Source organism: Phyllobates terribilis, unplaced genomic scaffold, assembly GCF_046119375.1.
Source record: "Phyllobates terribilis strain yellow unplaced genomic scaffold, ASM4611937v1 Scaffold_3__8_contigs__length_932513732, whole genome shotgun sequence".
NCBI lineage: Eukaryota > Metazoa > Chordata > Amphibia > Anura > Dendrobatidae > Phyllobates > Phyllobates terribilis.
The window spans coordinates 658,516,322-658,536,242 of NW_027362763.1; the positions used below are offsets into that span (position 1 = coordinate 658,516,322).

At 42.3% G+C, this 19,921-nt stretch overlaps 1 protein-coding gene across 1 annotated transcript in view; it reads left to right on the top strand.

The window, feature by feature from the left end:
* LOC141258594 (dynein axonemal heavy chain 8-like) overlaps positions 1-19,921 on the top strand; it is a 415,976-nt gene that overhangs the window by 6,287 nt on the left and 389,768 nt on the right. Inside the window, exons 3-7 of the mRNA XM_073673563.1 lie at positions 1,936-2,043; positions 5,873-5,974; positions 8,294-8,437; positions 9,156-9,413; positions 10,742-10,818. Of these exons, the coding sequence (XP_073529664.1) occupies positions 1,936-2,043; positions 5,873-5,974; positions 8,294-8,437; positions 9,156-9,413; positions 10,742-10,818 (689 nt within the window). The remainder of the gene's footprint in view (positions 1-1,935; positions 2,044-5,872; positions 5,975-8,293; positions 8,438-9,155; positions 9,414-10,741; positions 10,819-19,921) is intronic.

Below are 19,921 nucleotides of genomic sequence, written 5' to 3' on the forward strand. Positions count from 1 at the left end.
ATCCAAGTCTGTCTGCATTATTATAATCACTTAGCTCTACACTGAAATGTTGCGGCATATCAGAGAAGACATTCTTTGAAGCCCCACTATGCTGGTCACGAGGAGTGGGACAAGGACAAGCTACCGGGACCTGCCTACTTGACCAGTCATCTGAGATACGAGGAGTGGGACAAGGACCAGCTGCCGGGACCTGCCTACTTGACCCGTCATCTGAGACACGAGGAGTGGGACAAGGACAAGCTGCCAGGACCTGCCTACTTGACCAGTCATCTGAGACACGAGGAGTGGGGACAAGGACAAGCTGCCGGGACCTGCCTACTTGACCAGTCATCTGAGACACGAGGAGTGGGACAAGGACAAGCTGCCGGAAGCTGCCTACTTGACCAGTCATCTGAGACACGAGGAGTGGGACAAGGACAAGCTGCCGGGACCTGCCTACTTGACCAGTCATCTGAGACACGAGGAGTGGGACAAGGACAAGCTGCCGGAACCTGCCTACTTGACCAGTCATCTGAGACACGAGGAGTGGGGACAAGGACAAGCTGCCGGGACCTGCCTACTTGACCAGTCATCTGAGACACGAGGAGTGGGACAAGTACAAGCTGCCGGGACCTGCCTACTTGACCAGTCATCTGAGACACGAGGAGTGGGGACAAGGACAAGCTGCTGGGACCTGCCTACTTGACTAGTCATCTGAGACACGAGGAGTGGGACAAGGACAAGCTGCCGGAACCTGCCTACTTGACCAGTCATCTGAGACACGAGGAGTGGGACAAGGACAAGCTGCCGGAACCTGTCTACTTGACCAGTCATCTGAGACACGAGGAGTAGGGACAAGGACAAGCTGCCCGGGACCTGCCTACTTGACCAGTCATCTGAGACACGAGGAGTGGGACAAGGACAAGCTGCCGGGACCTGCCTACTTGACCAGTCATCTGAGACACGAGGAGTGGGGACAAGGACAAGCTGCCGGAACCTGCCTACTTGACCAGTCATCTGAGACACGAGGAGTGGGACAAGGACAAGCTGCCGGAACCTGCCTACTTGACCATTCATCTGAGACACGAGGAGTGGGGACAAGGACAAGCTGCCGGGACCTGCCTACTTTACCAGTCATCTGAGACACGAGGAGTGGGGACAAGGACAAGCTGCCGGGACCTGCCTACTTGACCAGTCATCTGAGACACGAGGAGTGGGACAAGGACAAGCTGCCGGGACCTGCCTACTTGACCAGTCATCTGAGACACGAGGAGTGGGACAAGGACAAGCTGCCGGGACCTGCCTACTTGACCAGTCATCTGAGACACGAGGAATGGGGACAAGGACAAGCTGCCGGGACCTGCCTACTTGACCAGTCATCTGAGACACGAGGAGTAGGACAAGGACAAGCTGCCGGGACCTGCCTACTTGACCAGTCATCTGAGACACAGTCCTCGGGCTGCTTTTCAAAGTAGGGTTTCTCTGAAATGCCACACCATTACAGTGTAAAATATCCACAGTTACAATACAGACTCTGATTCAATCTGCCCAGGAAGGAAGTTTCATTTAAAAATGTTAGTGAATGAATCGAGTACATTTAAACTGAAGTCAAGGTAACTTTTTCTGACCCATTTTTCGTGTCTGATAGTATGGAGTTGTCTAATCCCCACATTTCTAGTGTATTCATGCCAGAAACTTAGACCGCAGAGATCGATAAATCTCCCATAATTATCCATTAAAAAGCCACTTTGGAAACACCCTGACTTTATATTTATGTTCTACATCCTCCATAGGGATGTACAGTATATGTTTATTGGGTGTCATGCGATAATTTAGACAAAGTAGAAGTGCTAAGCTGCATTTTTGTACACATGTAGCTTTGTTTTAGTTCATAAAGTTTATTTATAACCATAAAATATATTTTTTTTTGCTGAATATTGTTTTTTAACCTTATAGGCTTCAATGGTTATTGGCGTTCCAAAGCTGCTGAATGTGATGCAGGCCATCTATAGTGTTTCTACATACTACCAAACATCAGAACATATCACAACACTTTTCATGAAGGTAAATTGATTGGTTTTCTAACTTTAAAACTTAAATAGACTGATAGGATACGTTCTGGATTCTGCTCGGAAAAAACACATGAAAAACCACTTCAAAGAAGCACTTCTCCTCCCATCAATATTGTTATCCTCTTAATATATTGCAGTCATTATATTATATAGCACTGTGTACTTACAGTTGCTCATTTTGCTTTTTTGCCCAGTTAATTCTTCTCTTTTCCATCAGGTCTATTAGATCAGTTGATTAAAAACTGAGGAGCTGAATCCGTATTAATAATAATAATAATAATATTATTATAGGCTCTATGTAGAAACAGAAGGTCAGTTTTCCCTGTATGAGTCCTAAGTCACTGCAAAAGTCCCTGCACGAAGAGAGGGAACAGCTGGGTCAGGAGGTGGAGAGAGGAATGATTTCTGCAGGGACTAGAGACTTCCTGTTTCTTCACAGAGCAGAGAAGAATTAGTTTGGTATAAAGTCAAAAAGAGCAATTGTAAGTACCCAATGCTGCATAATATGGTGACTGCACTATATTAAGAGTATAAAAACTTTGATGGGAGGTGGAGTGCTTCTTTAATTGCTCTTTGAATAAGCCTCCATTTAAATGAAAAAGCAAATGTTACTGTGCCCATGGTACTGTGACATCTGTGCCGATTTGTGTCTCCTAAGTTCCTGCTTTGGCTGCTTGGTAGCATGGCGCCTTTATTGCTGACAACACGTGACAGTGACAGCTTTTTCCTGGGCCGCTTAATCAGGACGCTATGTAGTAAATTTTGGTCTGGTTCTGATCACTCCTTCCTGAGAGCTGTGGCTGAGGCTGTCGGATATTTAAACTCCTGAGGCTCTGCCTTCCACTGCCAGTCAATAGTTCTGCTTATCTGGTCTGTAGGTCTGATCTGGGCTCTTGTTGTGTTGTCCTACTTTATCCTGTGCTTTGGCCTCTGCTTGTATTTAGATCACCTGCTTACTTTCTGATTTTGTCTCTGATGTGACCTCTTTGAATCGACCCTTCTTACCACTGGCTCCCTCCAGTGGTGGCAGCTGACTCTGTGACCCCACAGCCCCAGGGGTCCCTGCAAAAGTAAAGATCCCTGTACAGGGGTTAGAGGGTGAAGGTCAGGGCAACCCATGGGATCTGGTAAGCAGAGTGGCTTGCACTAAGCCTGTCCATGGAAGATCTATTAACAGGTTCTAGGCTTCCACGAACAGTGCTATCATGACAGGTACTTCTTTCTTCCAATGTTTTTTTTTTTCCTACTTGTAAAAAAGAAAGTAATATGTAAATTCTTAATGCATTTCTACTTGAAAAAAAACTCTTCACATTTGACTTGTATATGAATTTAAGTAGGAAAAAATGCCGCATCAAAGGAAGCGCTATAAAACTTGGATTTTTAAAGCACTGATTTAATGTGTTTTTTTTCTAGCCAGAAAAATCCATGTCAAAACATTTTTGTGTAAACATATCCTAAGGGTGTGTGCACACAGTGTCTTTTTGTTTAGCGGAAACTCCAAGTTTTTGATGAGTTTTAAGTTTCTGAGGAGGATTTAGAGAGTTTCTTCCCAGTGGGTACGTGCACAAGACGGCTAAGGTGGTTTTGCCGCCATTCTTGTGGTTTCAATATCTGGATGTTTTCTGCTAATTCTTCATTTGCGACTTTTCCAAATTTTTTTTTTTTTGCAATGCTACTTCACAACCCTAGAGGAGTACAAAATCTGTCTTCATTTTTTTTTGTTTTTTTGAAGACTACCATACATGATTTTAAGGCCAACAAGAGAAATTTGTGACATTTTACTCTATAAAAAGTTCCAAAAAATGCAAAGATAAGTATATTTAAATTTGCGCCAAATTCATTGAACTTTGCTTGCCATTTTCATAAATTTGGCACCAAGTCCACCAGGAAAAAAAACAAACAAAAAAAAACCTAAACCGAAACACAACTTAAAATATGAACGTCATGGCCTATCATACAGTTAGTTGTTCTGCAAGTTTCACAAATTCAATGTATGGGGGTGAAATCAGCAGTGATCCTGCCACAAAATGTGCATGCGGCAGGATGAGGACGGCTCCTGTGATGTTCGCGGATAGCAAAGCTTATAAAGGTGATGAGGAATTGAAATACAAAGTACATTACCGTACAAGGGTTTGTAAAGCCAGCTTAAGGTTATGTTCACACATTGCAGATTTTGGCCACATATTTGCATGTGGAAACTTTGCAGAGTAATACAGTACCAGGTAAGTAGATGAGATGTTGGTAAAATCTTATCCACAAGTCATTGGAGAGAGTGAGATCTGCTGTAAACCCTCAATGAAATCTGCATGTAACACCTGTAGAATTTGCTGCAAATTAATCTGCAGATAAGTGACAGAAACACTATTGAAAAATCTGCAACAAATCTGCTATATGTGAATATACCCATACAGGCTGTGTATACTCCGAAGCTGCCCTCATATAATATTGACAATCATTGGAAACAGTCTACAAACTCATTGACAGGCTCTCCCGTAGGCCGGAGTCACACTACTGATAAAACATAACAAAGAACTCGGCTCTGTGTTATTCTATGGGTTAGCTCAGATCAGCGATTATTTTCTCATGCCGATTCGATACGGGTGGTGCCAGTTTTCATGCGTACTGGAGACACTTACACACTGAAAGGGTCTGCGCACATGTCAGTGTTTTTTCACGGACCGTGTGTATGTGGACAAAACACGCTGACATAGTACCATCGTTTTTAAGGAAGACTAAGTCCATCTAGTTCAACCCATAGCCTAACATGTTGATCCAGAGGAAGGCAAAAAAAAACCATGTGGCAAACACTAAGCTCCACATTGGGGAAAAAAATTCCTTCCTGACTCCGATTTTTGCACGCTGCACGGGCTGCAAAACGTCCAGCACACGTGCACACTGATGACACAATGATGCCATCCGTGTGTCATCAGTGTGACCATGTACTAGCGCCTGGGAACCAGCGGTACAGTTAGCGCTGTTCTCAGGCGCCGGGGGCTGAAGGAACCTCTCATCATTGTCCATTGCTTGAGCTGTGATCAGCACCAACAGGGGACAATGTTGAGCGTAGTATTCTGCCCCTGCTGTCTCCAACAAGTATAAAAATGAGAATAAAACAAAAAACTAATTATACTCACCTTTACACCTAAATCCCTGAAGCCATTGTCCCATGTAAACAGACCAAAAATAAAAAAGAACAATATCCCTCACCTGTCCGAGGTTTAAATAATCCAGTGTCCCACGCAGTAATCCATCTGACCGACATTTCTTCATCAGCATGTGCGGTGGCTTGATGCGGCTGAGCATGCTGAGGGGCAGGGGAGAATGACTCGATGCAGCGAGCGCGCCCCTGAACTGCGCTGAGCTCACTGAGCGGTGTCCTGTCACTCAGTGGTTGCCACACGTATGCCACACAGGTACACACGGACACGGATATCTCCAGTACTGGAAATATCAGGACGTGTGAAAGAGCCCTTACATCTGTGTGTTACCGTCTGAGAGAGACTTTAATAGCTACTGTACGTCTGATCTGCAAAACAGATGAGAATGAGAGTTGCTCTGAATCGCACGGATTAGAGACACGGATCCGTGTGTATATGGCTCAACGAAACTTTATAGGTCAGTGTGCTGTCCGAGAACGCACAGCACTAGAATGTGTCACACGGAGGTGTGAATGTAGCCTTAGATGGCTGCACTGTCCCTAGTGCTCTGACTATAAACAAGCATGGGATGCTGGGGGGATTTCAGCTCTGCAGCTTTAAAATGGTGATAAAATGTGGACATACAATAATTTGTTATTCTTATAATTTAAATTGTATTTCTAGGTCACGAATCAAATAATTACTGCCTGTAAAGCATATATTACTGAAAGGGCAAGACTAAACATTTGGGATCAAGATGTAAGAACTGCAATGCTTAAAATCCGTGTAAGTAATGAAATTTTAATGTAATTTATTTCTATACAATGTCCATTTTTCCCGTATGGAAAGATGGAAGTTTCTTGATCTGGTATCAGATCTTCTTTTTTTAATCAGACATCCATTTTTCATTTAGCTGTTCTATCGGTGTATTTCGTAGATTAAGCACCCATGCGGTATAATCTATAGCATGTGAACATGCCCATAAAATGTGTCAGTTCATTGTCCATAAAAAACACTAACGTGTGAATGAGGACTTGACTTACATTCAGCTTCTTTTTGACTTGAGCTGCTTTTTGTCGGCCCTGTTGCTTAGATCCCTATCTGGTTGCTTTCCTCACCTTGGGAAGCTGCCTGCATTTCCTTTAAAACCCGTATGTTTAAGGCTAGGTTCACTTATCTGAGTTTCTAGGTCCTTGGTAGGACTGCGATGCTTGGACTTGCTGCGGGTCTGAACTCTGGAGCCTCTTTTCTCCTCTGCAATGTGGCCGGTGCAGCACAGCCGGGGACTTGTGACGTCGCACTAGAGTGAAAAGTTGAGGCCCTCATTTGCAGTATGCACTACTATTCTTATCCTACGCAAAAGTGAACATGGGCTGACAGTGGAAAATATAAAAATGATTATTTCATTTCTCATTAATACCATTGGGGGACTCAGGAGCTTTGGTATAAGCCCACTAGGAGTCTTGGCACTAGGTAGGAAAAAAGTGCTGCCTCTGCCTGGTGAGCTATATACCCTCTCCACGGACATCAGGCAGCTCAGTTTTAGCCTAGTGTCTGTAGGAGGCAGACATGAGATGTATCAGGTCTTCTGGATGTTTATTTTTTCTGTTAATTTTTCAGGTGGTGCATTTGTCCCCCACCTTAGGTCACCACCCAAGGATGGACACACCATGCACTCCTCAGTAGTGGATGGCTTATGGACCTGAAGAGACTCAGCAGATTTGCATGGAATTCCTGTATCTGTGGCTGCATCACTAGACTGGGTGTATACCTCTCTTTACATATCCCGTATCTTCACATAGTCACCTCTTAGTTCCTCCGGTTATTTTTTTTGCTTTGAGGTCATGCTATTCATTTCCAGCTTGTTGCAATTCCCTTGAGGCTAACAACAGCTCCCAAGGTTCCTCACCAAGGCGCTCGATGCTCTGATGGCACTCTTCTGAGACAGATGGCTTCTGAACTGGGCCAGCGAAGGGAAACCAGACGTAGCCCCCACTTAAAACCTTGTTTGGGATAAATGGGTGGATGAGCTGTATGTACATTATGATGTTGCTTGATACATGATTTCTCTGGGATGGATGTTGTAAATATTTACTTGGGTGAGGAGGAATTTGTACAACTCAGCAGATGAGCATGCACTCTGCTGCTTTATACAGACTCCCTCTCACCGAAGGTGGTCCGTAAAGGAGGAACTCTGGACCCCATGCAGATCAGGGCACTTTTATCCTCTTTAGAATGAAGCAACAATATAACATGCCTAAACCGCCGTGCATCAGTCATGAATTAGGACTGTCACACCATTATAACAAGGATAATATCGTTCCTTCTACGGTTCTCGGCTATCAGATGCCATCTGATTTATACTTTATCACTTATCCTGTGATAGACGATAACTTATCTTCACTGAGCTCCCCCCTTTATGTGACTGTGCCACTTATAAATCTTCTTTCCTGCTGTGATTGAACTACTAGCTGGTTCGCTCATCTGCAATTTTCAGACAGCAAAAAAAACATTTGTCCAACTTGTCTGCAGCTTGCTTTCATGTGACTTTTTTTTAGAGTTGCAGATTTACTGTAAAAACAACATGCAAGTCGCAGTCACATGTGATTGATATTGAAGTCTATGGCAAGTGAGTCTCATGCAGCAAGCGTGTAAAAAAAAAAAAAAAAAAAAAAAAGTCAGATTTTTATCTGTATTGTCATCTGTATTTCTCCCTTGTGTCACTGGCATGTCCTTTTTTAACATCCGTTTTTATACATAAGCAGCTAATAAAATGTACGAGCCCAAATTCCGTTCTATAGGTTAATAATTGCAATGTATATGTATAAAAAAATGAGTGCAGTACAAGTGATCCATAAGGGATCCTTTTTTTTTTTTTTTTTTCCTTTTGTGCACCCATAGATTTTAATGGGTGAGTCTCATCTGTAAAACAGATCTGTGAGAAGACTTTCATCTGAACGGCCCTATAGAATAATATTGGGCAGTGAGGCCTTGGAGGGGTCTCGCTTCTGAAGTATCTCTTTCTCTATTTTTTGATGTAACAGTTTTAGTATTCTGTTTTGTTTTTTTATAGATTTTACATTCGTGTTGTAACTTTTTCTGCAGGAATGCACCTTTCTGATTCAAGAATATCAGGAGTGTTTTAATAGAAAACAAAGAGACAGTAAAATACACAATGAAAAAGCTTTTGATATGTCAGAGATCTGTATATTTGGAAAATTAGACGCTTTCTGTGAGCGGACTGATAAGGTACATAGTAAGAATGACGTGTGTGTGTGTGCCTGGATTACATCTTGTAATAAAATTCACATACTTAGAGATTCAATTAAACACGATACCAGATTCATGTAATGTTCAGATTATAAAGACACGCAGCAGTACTTTCTGCAAGATTATAAAGATTTGATCCGAATTATTTAACAACTGCAGCTTTCCCTATCTGTCATTACCTCTGTTTTACCCTGTTGACTTAAGTGTAACAAAAAAATATTATCCAAAAGTATTCGTGGGTAATACATTTTTAAATCTTAAAAAAAATACTTGTGGTTTTATTGGAGGCATGAAATCATTATTATTCTCTTGGTTTTGCAGGAGAATAACAACATACGGTGTATGCTGGGTGCTGGTATATGCTTATGCATAGTTTCTTCACTGCCAGTATATATGTGTATGGTATCAGGACTGCTGGTATATATTTAAAGGGGTTGTCTTATCTTCTAAAATGGGAAAGATTACAATTTACTTCTTATTAAAAATCCCTCCGTTCCCAAGAATGGAGGGATTCTTAATTCTATAGTTTATTTCTTATTACCTAGGTTACCGGCCACCTCTGCAGTCTATCCTAAATGGCCGCTTTCCTAGACAATCCCCCCAACGTGGACTCCCAGACCTGTTGTCAGCACCTCTTTAGGGTAATTGAGAAGCCGGACCATAGCAGCCATCTGTTTTTTTTTTTCTGTTTTTATAGATTACAAAAATGTTGTCGATTGTGCAGACCTACTCGGCTTTAAGCAAATGTACGATTGACGGAATCAATTGCTTCAATGAAAGGTTTACAATGATCTACCAGGACATTAAAAGAAGGACATGCAACAATCTGGACATGAAGAAACCGGAATTTGATGCTGATTTTACAGAATTCATGGAACAGATGAATGATTTAGAGGTAAATCACAATAAGGCCACTGTCGCCAATGACATTTTTCCAGTTTTTCATGGAAAGATGGTAGAAAATGTCTGATTTCACTGAATTTTGGGTTCTGTCATTTAAGTGGTGTTTTAAGATACCGTTATGTGATCTTGTAAAACTTTTTTTGGCCATAACCTGCTCAGTTCAACTTCAAAAAACTGCATTTAAAGAAAATGGCAAGCATGTATTAAGGAAAAAAAGCAAGTTTAAAACATGTTAAAAAGAAACCATTAAAACTGCTTTATATGACAGACATTTTTCAAAGCAAAACCCTGCGTGAATGAGGTCTTGGGGTGTTTTTCCGACAAGCCATACCCTAAAGCTTGAACTTAGGCTGCATTCACACTTTGTGTCTGAAGTGCATTTTTTTTTGAAGGAGGGAGAAGGATTGGAAATATTTTAAAGCCGCAGCATTTTGCAGCAATTTTTCCATCTCTTTTTTTTTTTTTTATTCACTTTCCTTTTTTTTTATGACCACAAAGGAACCCTAATACAATTTAAACTTTGTTCTTCTATTGGTAACAATAATTTTTAGATATTATACATGTGATTTTTGTTGTTCTTGTTATAGTTGTCAATGCTTTCCTTTTTATTTTCCTGCTTTTATTTATGTTACTTCACATATTTTACCCCAGTAAAGTCACGAAAGATCTTTGGGGGGCATTACAACATTTAGACGTTTTTATTTTTTTCCATCTTCCTTCATCTGTAACCATGGCTGGTAAATTAGCCACACTTAGGCCACGGCCCCACTATCAGTATTTGGTCAGTATTCGGTCAGTATTTTTTCTCAGGAGCGGGAGCCAAAACCAGGTGAGGAACAATCAGAGAAAAGGTATAATAGAAACAAGTCACCAATTCTGCATTTATCACCCACTCCTGATTTTGGCTCCCACTCCTGAGAAAAAAATACTGACCAAATACTGATAGTGGGAGCGTGGCCTTATTATTATGTAGACACAGCTCTTGTTCGAAGCTTTGTATACAGTGATCAGGAAGGCAGAGATGGTAATAAACCATCTCTGCCTTCTCTTTGGAGAGTCCAGCTGCAGAGTAATATAAGGATCACCTGGAAGTTTTACGTCTATAGTCGGTTTGCAAGTAATTATTATTATTTTTTTTTCATTATTATTGTTTTTGCACTTTTATTTTTTTTTAGTTACTTTTAAGCTTTTCTTTTCTTCCACTGCTATTGTATTAAATAGTAACTTGTCATGTTATACTTTATGTTCTTCACTGGAGCTTTAGCTTTCTTGATCACAAACTGTCATAGAACATTGCTTATTGATGATATTCACATGGTTATATAAGAATAACACTAAAATGAATGGAGCGTGTGGTCATGTGTTTATCTGAATGATTAGGAGCTGCTCCGGGACTTTATGATTAATCGCATTGGAAGAATCAGATCCCCACAAGAAGCGATCCAGCTTCTTCACAGGTAGGAATGCAGAACGACTAAAATGAGCATTCATGTGTGATACAATCTGCTGTGTGTCATCCAGTGGTCAGGGTATAATATGCTACAAATAGATGTAGATACTACATTAGCGAGTAGTTTATACCAATGTGCCTTCATGAGCTAAATTGTATATCACAGTCCCCGATCCATCAGGATGTTTTCGACAGTTTTATGGTGTAACACTGCTTGAAATTTTACAATTTTCTGCTCCGTGTAAAGTTGTGCAACAGTTTTGCCACTTTTTGTAGTTCTTACAGTTCTGCCCACTTTTCATGGGCCGAGCTCTGGCATCACAGCTCCTGGCCGAGCACATCCGACTAAGTCCGTCATAATTTACCAGTCGCTGACCACAGTACATTTCTCATTTCTTGCGGTTGGGCACAGCAGTTGTCAGATGCTCCAAAGTAACTAAGAGCCGCACACCTATTAATGAATTTACCCTAACGCACAATTAAAACTGACAAGCAAAATGCTAATCTTGATGAATCGGATATTTTCAGTTTTCAGACTGGGACTATCCTGCCTACACTTGTTTTTTTTTTCTAGCTAAAAGATATGTTTATATAATTACAGGATAATATAAAACTAATATACAGTGGCTTGCGAAAATATTCACCCCCGTTGTTTTTTTTTGGGTTTTGCTTCCTCACAACCTGGAATTTCACAGTTTTTTTGAGGGTTTGCATCAGTTCATGTAAAGATACTGCCGATAACTAACTGTGAACATTTGGTTTTCCTTCTATTGTGAAGCAAACAACAAATAGGACAAAATAACTGAAAACTTCAGTGTGCACAACTATTCACCCCTCTAAAGTCAGTACTTTGTAGAGCCTCCTTTTGTGGCAATTATAGCTGCAAGTCGCTTTGGATACGTCTCTATGATCTTTCCACATCTTGCCACTGGGATTTCTGCACATTCCTCTGCTCCATCTCCTTCATCTTAGATGGTTTCCTCTGTTGAACAGCGATCTTCAAGTCAGACCACAGATTTTCAATTGGATTAAGGTCTGGGCTCTGACTCGGGCGCTCCAGAACATTTACATGTTTCCCCTTAAACCACTCGAGTGTTGATTTTAGCAGTATGCTTTGGGTCATTGTCTTGTTGGAAGGTGAACATCCTTCCCACTCTCAAATCACTGACAGGCTATGTGTACACTGCATTTTTTATGCGTTTTCGTGGTGTTTTTTCCGTACGGAAATGCACCAAAAATGCTAGGTAATCCGTGTGCCAGCTAATGCAATGAGAATCCGCAAGTGCTGTGCACATGATCAGGAATTTTTCTGTCAGGATTGTCATTGCGTTTAAATCTACAGCATGTCAATTCTTTGTGCGTTTCTGCATCGTTTTTCACCCATAGACTTGAATTGAGTCAGTCAAATCCGCAGCAAAAACGCAGGTATAATAATATTTACGGATTTGCTGTGGATGTTTGCTGCGTATTTGACTGACTCAATTCAAGTCAATGAGTCAAAAACGCACAAAGAATTACCCGCGGGAGACTACTCCTCCTATTATCTGACGGCCGCTCCCGCTGACAATAGCGGGAGTAGGCGCGGCTGAGGAAAGAAGTAGTCTCCCCAGCCGGCGTCTGTGACCTGTGTAAAAAAATAAATAAATAAAAAAAATAAATCAATAGTAAAATAAAATCACCTTATATTCACCTGTCCACCGTCATCACGAATGTCCAACGTCGATCCAATCACCTGGCAGCCGGCAATACACTGATGGGAGCGCGATCGCTCCTGGCAGTGTACATCGCTGCGCTGCTGGGGCTGAGTTCACCTGAGTTTATTAGCTGAAGGTCAGCTGACGAGCTCCGGAGACCTCACTTAAGGCACTGGTGCTGTGTGAGAATTTTCCCACGCAACATTGATGCAGTAAGTGAGGTCACCGGAGATCTCAGCTGATCTTCAGCTATACTCTGACAGGAGTGATTTCACTCCTGTCAGTGTATACAGTGCTGTCTTCTACAACAGATGTGGCTGCTGTAGAAGTGACCTGGATCGCCGTGGGACACTGGATTCCGTTATGACGGCGGACAGGTGAGGGATATGGTTGTTTTTTATTTTTGGTTTCTTACAGGAGACGAGGGCTTTAGGGATTAGACGTTAGGTGAGTATACAGTGTTTTTTATTTTTAAATAAAAGATTAAAACTGTGTGGAATTTTATTTAAAATAAAAGACTTTATTCTGGCCATGTCTTTATTTAAAACCCGTCAAAAACCTTACTATTAGGTTAGTAAATGAGGCATCTTATAGATTCCCTCCATTAATAACCTGGGCTTCATGTCTTCCACCAATACAAGGCTGACAAGAACCCCAACCTTATTACCCCACTTGCCACCGCACCAGGGATGCGCCAGTTCTGGGGCCGCTGAGGGCTGATAGTATTAGCCTTGGAGGGGGCTAGTATCTATGGCCCCTTCATTGGCTATAAATATCAGCCCGCAGCTGTCTGCCTAGCCTTTGCTGGTTAGATTTTATAGGGGGACCCTACGTCAATTTTTTTCTGGGGTTCCCCTAAAATCTAGCCACTAAAGGCTAAGCAAACAGCTCTGGGCTGTTATTAATAGCCAGGGAACATTTTTTGGCTAATGGCTCCTTCCCCAGCTACTATTTTCAGCTCCCAGCGGTCGGCTTTACCTCTACTGGTTATGAAAATGACATGGGAACCCATGACATTTTTTTTAATTTATAGGCTATGTGCCCACGATCCGGACATAGCAGAGCTTTGGACACAGCATATTTTGCTGCATCCAAAGCGCTGCGTTCTAGTGAACACAGGTAAATTCCCATGTGTTCACTGAACCATGCTGATTTACCACATTCAATACATTCTAGTGGTCAAATTTCTGTTGCGGACACTAGTGACTCCGCAAGTGAATTTGACATACTGCGGTTCTGAAAGATGCACCGCATGTCAGTGTCCATGGGTGATCCGCAGCCTCAGATGCACGCATAGTGGACATGGGATTTCTAGAAATCCCATCCACTATGCTGTAACATCTGGCCTCTGCTGGTTTGATGCTGCATAAACACGCATCTTCAAACCCGCAGCATTTCCTGATCATGGGCACATGCCCAAACTTACCTGCAGCATGTCAATTTCTGTAGCGAAGACGCTAGTCTCCGCTGCAGATTTTGACCGATTGAAATGTCATTACATCCAGTGGGTCTGCATATATTGACAAAACAAGTGCGGCATTAGAACACAGCGTTTTGGACGCTGCGAAAATACGCTGCGTCCAAAGCGCTGCTGGTTGCTGATCGTGGGGGTGTAGTGGCTAACGATTGTGAGCTGTTATTAATAGCCAGGGAACATGTCCTAATGGGCCCTTCCTAGTTTAAAAATAGCATCTCTCAGCTGCCCCAGAAATGACTTGAATGGGAATTAATGCTAATGAGATTAGGGTTTACGGGATTAAGTGTTGCCGACACCAAACCCTTTGTTGAAGAGGTGTCAACCAAACACCCTCATTACTAAACAAACCTGTAAGAAATGAGTTAAATAAACACACGCCCTGAAAGTAAAACACTTTTATTTGAAATATAACAGACACATTCTTCAGGCTATGTACGCACGATCAGGATTTGAAGCAGAATTTTCCTGAGCATTGGCAGGAAAAACGCTGTGGGAAAAAACACATGTTTTTGATGCGTTTTTTTCAAGCATTTTTTGACGTGTTTTTGTACATCAATGAATGCTTTTTGGAGCTAAATAAAGTTATTTGGTGGGACATTGCTTTAAACCTTGGATTGCCATTAGAACTGGGGTGAGCATATTGATTAATTTAAATGATTTAAGAATGTGTCTGTTGTATTTCAAATAAAGTATTTGCTCTGTGTCTGTGTATTTATTACACTCTTTACTTTAATTAGGTTTGGTCATGAAAGGGTCTGATTGACACCTTGTCATCACCAAACAAAGGAGCTAGGTGTCAGCTAGTCCCATTCACCCAGTCTTCATTAGCATTTCTATTCACGTAATTTGTGCGCCAGCTGTGAGCTGCTATTTTTAGCCTAGGAAGGTGCTATTAGGCAAACATGGTCCCTGGCCATTATTAACAGCTCACAGCTGTTTGGTTTGCCACTACGTCCCCACGAACAGCAAGAAGCAGCACGTTGGACGCAGCATATTTTTGCTGCATCCAAAACACGGTGTTCTAATGCCGCACTTTTTTTGTCGGTACATGTGAATCCACCGCATAAAATGACATTTCAATCAGTCAAAATCTGCAGCGGAGACTAGCGTGTCCGCTACAGAAATTGACATGCTGCGGGAGAGTTTGGGTACGTGGCCAAGGTCAGGAGCCGCTGCAGGTTTGACTCTGTGTGTTTATACAGCGTCAAACCCGCAGCGTCCAGATGTTACCGCATAGTGGATGGGATCTCTAGAAATCCCATGACCACTATGCATGCTTCAGAGGCTGCAAATCACCCGTGGACACTGACATGTGGTGCGTCTTTTAGGACTGCAGCGTGTCAAATTCTCCTGTGGAGTTGCTTGTCTTTGCAACATAAATTTGACCACTAGAAAGTATTGAATTCGATAAATCTGTATGGTTCAGTGAATACATGTGGATTTACCTGCGTCCAATAGAATGCAACGTTTTGGACGCATCAAAAAATATGCGTCCAAAGTGCTACTACGTCCGGATCGTGGGCACAGAGCCTAAAATTAAAAAATAAAATAAAAAATGGCGCAGGCTCCCACGTCGTTTATAACCAGCAGAGGCAAAGGGCCATTAGCCAACAATGTTCCCTGGCTATTAATAACAGCTCAAAGCTGTTTGTTGAGCCTTTACTGGCTAGATTACAGGTGGACCCCAGAAAAAGTATTGATGTAGGGTTCCCCTATAAAATCTAACCAGCAAAGGTTGGGCAGACAGCTGCGGGCTGATATTAATAGCCAGGGAAGGGACCATGAATACTAGCCCCCTCCACGGCTAATAATATCACCCCTCAGCAGTCTCAGAAATAGCGCATCCATAAGATGCGCCAAATCTGGCGCTTAGCCTGCGCTCTTCTCACTGCCCTGTAGCAGTGGCGAGTGGGGTAATGAGGTTGGGGTTCATGTCAGCCTTCTATTGGCGACTGACGTGAAGCCCAGGTTAGTAATGGAGGCCCTCAATTACTAACCTCGTAGTAAAGTTATCGGCGCTTTTTCAATAAATACACGGCCGGAATAAAGTATTTTAATGAAATAAAAAACACGTTTTTTTAAAAAAAAAAAAAATTATTGTACGCTGTCCGCGAATCCCTCGATCTTCTGAAATAAACGTAAAATAACAAACAACCATATCCTTCACCTGTCTGCCGTCACGACGCAGTCCACGATTACCACCGATTGTCCCTGGGTCACTTCTATAGCAGTAACATCAGCAATCACGTATGTCACTGCTGTAGAAACCAGCAATGTATACTGACAGGAGTATAGAATCACAGCTGGCCGCCAGGGAGAGAGCATCGCAAGGGACTGGGGGGCGCCGGACAGGTGAGTATAAGGGGTTTTTTTTTTTACTTTTTTTTCTTATTATTTTACTGTTGTTGGTTCCCGGCTCTGCTGAGGAGAACTACTGCTCTCCTCAGCAGCGCCGCTCTCACTGTTATCAGCGGGAGTGGCGGTCGGATGAGAGGAGTAGTACTCCTCCTCTGCCGACCTGGGTACCACCCGCACCGCGTTTCCTCCGCAACTTCGCGCCTATTGGCTTTAATTGAAACGCATCAAATCCACAGGTATAAATATTATACCTGCAGATTTGATGCGGTTCAATTATAGTCAGTTGCCGCAAATTTGCGGCGGAAACACCCGCACAATGATCATACTGCGGTTTTTACCGCAATGGTAATCCTAAGCGAAAATTTACACATCCTGTGCACAGCACATCAGGATTACCATTGGTATAGCTGATAGACCTATTAACAGGCGTTTTTGTAGCGTTTCCGTGGCAGAAAAACCGCCGTGAAAACGAATCAAAAACGCTTCGTGTGCACTTAGCCTCAGTTATTTAAATTAACCAATATACTCACCTCAGGTCCAACGGTAATCCAAGGGTTAAAGCGATGTCCCAGGTTTTTTTTTTTCCAAATATCTTTGTGACAAAACAGTTTATAATCTTAATCAGCCAGACCTTTAGATTTGTTAATCCAAGATAAATTCACTATTATCTTTGTGTTGACTTGTAAATGTATGTGTATTTCTATGTCCAGTCAAGAAGGACCGAAGGACCGACCAGTATTTGTATAACCCTGATTGTTGTCTTCTCTTTGTTGTGAAAACAATAATGTTTGTTACTATGCTAATTGCATATTATACTAAAGCAGCTGAATGTTGATTTAAAGAGCCCCCCCCCGCTATGCCAACTATGTAAATTGATTAGCTCAGAGACCTGAGTGAGCCCTGCACCTTTACCTCTGACCTGTGACTGATGACCTTAGCCACATATGTAAATATAGAAAGGGTTTTTCTATCCCGCTGCAAAGAGAATTGAAAGAGACTTTACAAGGAAAAAAAAAAGTTCAGAGTCTCTCAGACCATCAGCTTAGAAGTATGGCTTTATCCAAAGAGACACAGATTTGGATTCTACATGATTCTAGCCTAAGGGTATATGGCCCTGACTGGGAAGATTGGGATCTGCTCCATTGACCATCAGAGAACCCATGGATACATTTAGGGAGACCAGGTTGGGACGATGAATATTGATATGTTGTTTGGGGTTGCCAGGTGGGACCCTCCGGCACCTGGAACCTATGGAGACATTCGGAGAAGCCAGATTGGTACCAGCCGGTCATCTGGCCTCATGGAAACTCTTGGAGAGGCCAAGGTGGGACCTTCTAGTCTCCTTGCCTTGTACCTCGATGGACTGTCAGCTTCCTAAGCTTGCCGTTACCTCCTCTCTTTGGGGGCCGGCCAAAAGCGGGGGACCACTGGTAGAGGTAGTTGATCCTGGAAGTCTCAAAGTCGCAGCTGTTCTATTCCCAGGCAGGCAGAGAAGGAAGGGTGAAACTGTGTAATGTTGTACCATCTTGGGCGTTAGCTGGAACTGTTCTATCTGCTTATTGTCCGTTTTGTGGTTCAATAAAATATTACGCCAGCGGAAGACCCCGGGTCTTCAGTCTTTATTTAAATCCAAAAAGCATTCTTAGCTGTACAAAAACGCATAAAAAAGTCTCAAAACACACTCAAAATCACGGCAAAACACGCTTTTTTCCTGCAGCAGTTTTGCTGCCAAGAGATGCAGAAACCTTGTAGAAATTTCTACAATCAATTACTGAACGTGCACATATACCCACAGACTGAAACAGGTTTTCCTCAAGAATATCCCTGTATATCGCACCATCCATCTTCCCCTCGACTCGGACCATTTTTCCTGTCCCTGCTGCCAAAAAAACATTCTCTCTTTCGACAATTTTTTTTTTTTTTTTTAAACCTTGTTTTTAATGAAAATAAAGTTTTGATACATTAACGCGAAGATGACTTGAAATATACACGACAAGGCTGTTATAAGATGGCAAATGCAATTTTTAGTTATTTGATCCCATAAGTTTAATTAATGTCTATATTTTTCTCACTTCACCAACTTACAGTCATGGCCAAAAGTATTGAGAATGAGACAAATAGTAATTTTTCCAAAGTTTACTGCTTCATTTTTTGTAATGGCAATTTGCATATACTCCTGAATGTCAAAGAGTGATCAGCTTAACAGCAATTACTGTACTTGCAAAGTCAATATTTGCCCAGAAAATGAACTTTAACCCCCAAAACACATTTCAACATCATTGCAGTCCTGCCTTAAAAGGAGCAGCTAACATCGTTTTAGTGATTGATCCATTAACACAGGTGTGGGTGTTGATGAGGACCGGGCTGGCGATCAATCAGTCATGATTAAGTAAGAATGACATCATTGGACACTTTAAAAGGAGGCTGGTTCTTGGTATCATTGTTTCTCTTCAGTTAACCATGGTTATCTCTAAAGAAACACGTGCAGCCATCATTGCACTGCACAAAAATGGCCTAACAGGGAAGAGTATCGCAGCTACAAAGATTGCACCTCAGTCAACAATCTATCGCATCATCAAGAACTTCAAGGAGAGAGCTTCCATTGTTGTCAAAAAGGCTCCAGGGCGCCCAAGAAAGACCAGCAAGCGCCAGGACCGTATCTTAAAACTGTTTCAGCTGCGGGATCGGACTACCAGCAGTGCCAAGCTTGCTCAGGAATGGCAGCAGGCTGGTCTGAGTGCTTCTGCACGCACTGTGAGGCGGAGACTCTTTGAGCAAGGGCTGGTTTCAAGGAGGGCAGCAAAGAAGCCACTTCTCTCCAGAAAAAACATCAGGGACCGACTGATATTCTGCAAAAGGTACAGGGAGTGGACTGCTGAGGACTGGGGCAAAGTCATTTTCTCTGATGAACCCCCTTTTCGATTGTTTGGGACATCTGGAAAACAGCTTATTCGGAGAAGAAGAGGTGAGCGCTACCACCAGTCTTGTCTCATGTCAACTGTAAAGCATCCTGAAACCATTCATGTGTGGGGTTGCTTCTCAGCCAAGGGAATCGGCTCACTCACAGTCTTGCCTAAAAACACAGCCATGAATAAAGAATGGTACCAGAATGTCCTCCAAGAGCAACTTCTCCCAACCGTCCTAGAGCAGTTTGGCGCCCAACAATACCTTTTCCAGCATGATGGAGCACCTTGCCATAAAGCAAAGGTGATAACTAAATGGCTCATGGAACAAAACATAGAGATTTTGGGTCCATGGCCTGGAAACTCCCCAGATCTTAATCCATTGAGAACTTGTGGTCAATCATCAAGAGACGGGTGGACAAACAAAAACCAACAAATTCTGGCAAAATGCAAGCATTGATTATGCAAGAATGGACTGCTATCAGTCAGGATTTGGTCCAAAAGTTGATTGAGAGCATGCCAGGGAGAATTACAGAGGTCTTGAAGAAGAAGGGGCAACACTGCAAATATTGACTTTCTGCATTAACTCATTCTAACTGTCAATATAACCTATTGGTACTCATAATATGATTGCAATTATATTTCTGTATGTGATATATACATCAGACAAACACTAAT